Here is a 5,000-nt window from a genome sequence, read left to right as displayed (position 1 = left end):
AAACAGATACTCTCATATCTGGACAGGAGAGAAAAATTAAGCCCAGAGTTTTATTCTGAAATATAAACGGACTTTCTGTTGAAACAAAATGAAAGTATAAAGTCTTCAGTCTCTGAGGATTAAAAAGTCCGAGCGCTGTTTCATGACACGTTCAGTTTGATGCTCTAAAACTTTATAATTTGTGTTTTGTGAGAGAGATTCAGTTTGTGTCAGGGCGTCGGACAGAAACTCATCCGAGCTGTGATCCTGAGGTGGATTAACAACAGACAAAGTAATTATCATCAAGAAAAAAATGATTTTTCCTCCTTATTCTGATAAGAGTGAGGATTTCTGTTGTTATATTGTAGTTTTCTTCTTATGTTTGCACGTTTTAAACAGTTAAAATACATTTGATGATGTTGTATTTAGATGTTTCTCTACTGGAGGTACAAACAGTGAAGCTAACAGCTAACAGCTAACAGCAGGTGTAGACGCTCTCACCTGAATCCTCCGGCCTCCTGCTGATCTCTCCAGATTCAGGTGTTTGACTCAGACTGCAGGATGTGATGTTGACATCAGCACCAGACGTCACCAGTAAATGATCTGATTATCACCTGACTGTCCCGTCAGGAGGTGGAGGTGACGGTGGAGACTTCCAGACCGCTGGACATGTTTAAACTCACCTGGAGACAAATCCAGGTGTTCCAGCTGTGTTTGTGTCAGCACATGTATTTAAACCCCCCAAACCTTCTAATGTTACTGAGTGGTGTTTGTTCCTAAACCGAACCAGAGAATCATCTCAGAGCTGAACTGAAACGAGTCGCCTCACTGGAGACCTGGAGACGTTTCCATCTGTGTGTGTGGATCATCACAGGTGTTTAAAACCTGTTTCATCGTGCTGAAACACACACGATGAAACTGAAGATTCAAGCTGAACTTGAACTCGTCTGTGGTTCTGCAGAAACCCACTTAGCTAACGTGGTTTCTGGTGGTCGGGTTGCTGACAGCAGCTTCCTGAACTTTCTCAGGAACGTCGATGACTTGAATGATTATCTGAGGAGCTGCTGATTTAAACCTCGTTTGTTTGAGGATGTAAACCTACGAACACTGTGATGTGTTCGGATCACAGAGCCAGTGGAAGCTTTGGATTTTGATCATGTGGACACGAGTGAGGGCAGGTAGATGCAGGTGTGACAGCTGCTCTGTGAGCAGGCGGATGCAGAACATGAGACGATGATAAAGTTTATTTTCTTCACGCGTCTGAAAATAAAAACGAGCTCCGACAGATGAAGTGAAATAAATCTCAGTGTGGAGTATAAATCCCATCCTGTCACATGACCGACGGCCAGTTTGACCCGGACGTTAAACACTCGACCTTCCCAGCATGCTCTCTGCCTACACACACACACACACACACACACACACACACACACACACACACACACAAAGACACACACATATCTTTTCCTTTCAGCTGACAAGCTCTTTAAAAAGCCATCGACCCACCTCGCTGAACTTTACGACATGATACGCACATGCAGGCACACACACACATTTGCACACACTGAGACACACTCACACACACACACACACACACACACACACACACACACACCTTGTCTGCCGTGACGAGCTCTTTAAAACACCATCAAGTCACCCAGCTGAACTTTACGACACGGTTTCATTTCATGTTTATAAGACCCAAACAGCAACACACACACACACACACACACACACACACACACATACACAAGTGTTGCATTTACCTACTCAGCCGGTACATGATAAATATGTCTGTTTGAGTCAAGGTCAAACACACCTCCCTGTCCACTTACACACACTCACACACACATACACACACACACACACACACACACACACACACACACACACACACACACACACACACACACACACAGACATGAAGACATATTTGTCGTCCATCAACATAATGCTTCCCAAGTTTGCAGAACAAATAAATCCCGTCTGCCCGACTGCTCTTCATCTTCCAGCAGCACACACACACTTCATACACACACACACACACACACACACACACACACACACACACACACACACACACTTCATACACACACACACTCACACACACACACTTCATACACACACACACACACACCCACACACAAGTAATGTCACTAATCTTCAGCTTTCTTATTTTCTGTGTTACGAATTTTAACGTCTGTGGGTCAAAAAAGTCAAATCTTAATTTCCTCCTGACTGTCGACAGCTGGAGTCAAAACTCAGGACGTTTCCTGAATGTTAGAAACTCGAAACTGAAGCTTTTGTTTGAAAAGAACGATTTTTATTTTCTGAATCCTACAACAGGCGACCTCCTCCGGGCGGTTGGTGGTCCTCTCCTTGTTTCCTCTCCTTGTTTCCTCTCTTCTTGTTTCCTCTCTTCTTGTTTCCTCTCCTTGTTTCCTCTCTTCTTGTTTCCTCCTTTCTTGTTTCCTCTCCTTGTTTCCTCTCCTTGTTTCCTCTCTTCTTGTTTCCTCTCCTTGTTTCCTCTCTTCTTGTTTCCTCCTTTCTTGTTTCCTCTCCTTGTTTCCTCTTTTCTTGTTTCCTCTCCTTGTTTCCTCTCCTTGTTTCCTCTTTTCTTGTTTCCTCTCCTTGTTTCCTCTTTTCTTGTTTCCTCTCCTTGTTTCCTCTTTTCTTGTTTCCTCTCCTTGTTTCCTCTCCTTGTTTCCTCTCTTCTTGTTTCCTCTCCTTGTTTCCTCTCCTTGTTTCCTCTCTTCTTGTTTCCTCTCCTTGTTTCCTCTCTTCTTGTTTCCTCCTTTCTTGTTTCCTCTCCTTGTTTCCTCTTTTCTTGTTTCCTCTCCTTGTTTCCTCTCCTTGTTTCCTCTTTTCTTGTTTCCTCTCCTTGTTTCCTCTTTTCTTGTTTCCTCTCCTTGTTTCCTCTTTTCTTGTTTCCTCTCCTTGTTTCCTCTCCTTGTTTCCTCTCTTCTTGTTTCCTCTCCTTGTTTCCTCTCTTCTTGTTTCCTCCTTTCTTGTTTCCTCTTTTCTTGTTTCCTCTCCTTCTTTCCTCTTTTCTTGTTTCCTCTCCTTGTTTCCTATTTTCTTGTTTCCTCTCCTTGTTTCCTCCTCTCCTCTCCTTGTCTCCTCCTCCTCTCTCTCCTCATCTGCTGTTTGTTCTCCCTGATAAATAAATGACACACAGTATGAAAATGATATTCTTCTCCAGATGACAGCCATTTTTCATCTGTAGCCCTAAACAACTCCTCCTCCTCTGAAGTGTTTGTGTGCTATCCCTCCATCTCATCCCTCTCCTTCTCTTTACTCCCCCTCTCTCTCCCTCTCTCCTTTTATCCCTGCAACACTTTTTCTCTCTTTCTTTTTTTTTCTCCGGCACAAATTAATCACCTGTCTTTATGTGTGTGTGTGTGTGTGTGTGTGTGTGCGGCCGGCAGGAAGCCCACAGAGGTTTTAAGCAGCTGATTTATTGCCGAGTTAATTCATAACGGCGTCCGATGATGATGAGAGGCCGCGGGAAAGTATGGTCGTCACTGTTGTTGTTGAAGGGTGAAAGAGAGAGAGAAGGAGAGAGAGAAGGAGAGAGAGAAGGAGGGAGAACAAACAGAGCTGCTCCCTGATATAAAGTAATAGAGTGGAAAGTGATGGAGAGGATGGAGGGAAAGAGGAAGTAATGGAAGAAAGAGATGGAGAGGCAGATCGTCAGGTACTTAGTTTAAACATGAGGTGATACAGACGCAGCAGCAGTGACGTCTGTCGGTGCAGCATCATCCAGCTTCTGTCAGTCTGAAACAGGAAACCAGGTGATGTCATCAGGTGATGTCATCAGGTGATGTCATTTGTGAGTTATCATCTTTGTTTGTGCCAGAAGAAGTTTGGTTCATCTTGGAGGTTCACAAGGAAAAATGCTTTTGAGTGTTTGAAGAGGAAGACGATGACGAGCGAGAACTTGATCTCCTCTGTCGCCTTAAATTCATCTCAAAACCGTAACGCGTTAAACCACGTGATGCGCACGTGTTTCACTCTCAGTTACGTCGTCATTCAGTCGTCCTGATTTGAAAATGTGCAGGGTTAGGGTTAGGGTATCTGTTCTGATCGGGTCGATCCCTCGGGCTTGTGTGAACAATGTTTTGTGACTCTGACGATCAAGTTTAACAGAAACTTTGACGCAGTGTTGCTGTACAGCTGACTGAGTTGTCATGGTAACAAATGCTACTTCGAGATCTCATGAGTTTTTAAAAGGAAGGTTTGATTTTCCAGAGTTTCAAGAGCTTGAACACAAACGGGGAGGTTTTGGTTTGTACCCAGACTTTTTAAATTACGCACCAGTAAATAATGTGTTTCCAACTATTTACTGTCTTGTTTTGTTAACATACATGTTCTCGCTCCACTGACACACGAGGTCCAACAGAACCTCCACAATGACTCACGTTCTGCATCATGTCCGTCAGAGTCTCACGCTGTGTCTGTTTCCTCTCCGCCCGTCCAGGCTGCAGGCTCTGAGGAAGGAGAAGTCGCGGGACGCGGCGCGGTCGCGGCGGGGAAAGGAGAACTTTGAGTTTTACGAACTGGCCAAGATGCTGCCGCTGCCGGGCGCCATCACCAGCCAGCTGGACAAGGCCTCCATCATCCGGCTCACCATCAGCTACCTGAAGATGAGGGACTTCGCCAACCAGGGCGACCCGCCGTGGAACCTGCGCATGGAGGGACCGCCGCCCAACACCTCCGTCAAAGGTAGGAGGGACGTGGAGGACGGGGTTTGTTGTGAGACCAGATTCACTCTCTTTACTCAACTAGAAAAATCCTTAGATTGATTTGTGTCTGATCATTTGTTACAAGAAGCCTTCAGCCCTCTTTCAGTATCTCGTCTCTTCTTGGTTTGTTTTTGGATCGTCTCTGTTATTTCGTCAGGAAGCTTCTGAGTTTCATCCAAGCGACTGTTGTTTTCTTTTCAAGTAGCTGCGTGTGGAAGGAACATGAAACCTGGGGGAGAACAGCCAGTCCTGGTTTGTTTTTGACACTGAAGTCGT

General features: G+C 44.9%; 1 protein-coding gene across 9 annotated transcripts in view; it reads left to right on the top strand.

Moving 5' to 3' along the window:
- Nucleotides 1–5,000, top strand: part of LOC119004396 (neuronal PAS domain-containing protein 3) — a 234,903-nt gene that overhangs the window by 98,073 nt on the left and 131,830 nt on the right. For 8 of the 9 annotated variants that reach the window (XM_037071270.1, XM_037071268.1, XM_037071272.1 and 5 more), the window contains one exon: nucleotides 4,460–4,704. In XM_037071270.1, the coding sequence (XP_036927165.1) occupies nucleotides 4,460–4,704 (245 nt within the window). Of the gene's footprint in view, nucleotides 1–4,182; nucleotides 4,267–4,459; nucleotides 4,705–5,000 lie in introns of those variants that run through there. The other variant, XM_037071276.1, reaches the window with a different exon arrangement.

Source organism: Acanthopagrus latus, chromosome 16 (genome assembly GCF_904848185.1).
Source record: "Acanthopagrus latus isolate v.2019 chromosome 16, fAcaLat1.1, whole genome shotgun sequence".
Classification (NCBI taxonomy): Eukaryota; Metazoa; Chordata; class Actinopteri; order Spariformes; family Sparidae; genus Acanthopagrus; species Acanthopagrus latus.
Note: the sequence above shows the minus strand (reverse complement) of the source record. Positions and strands in the feature narration are given on the sequence as shown.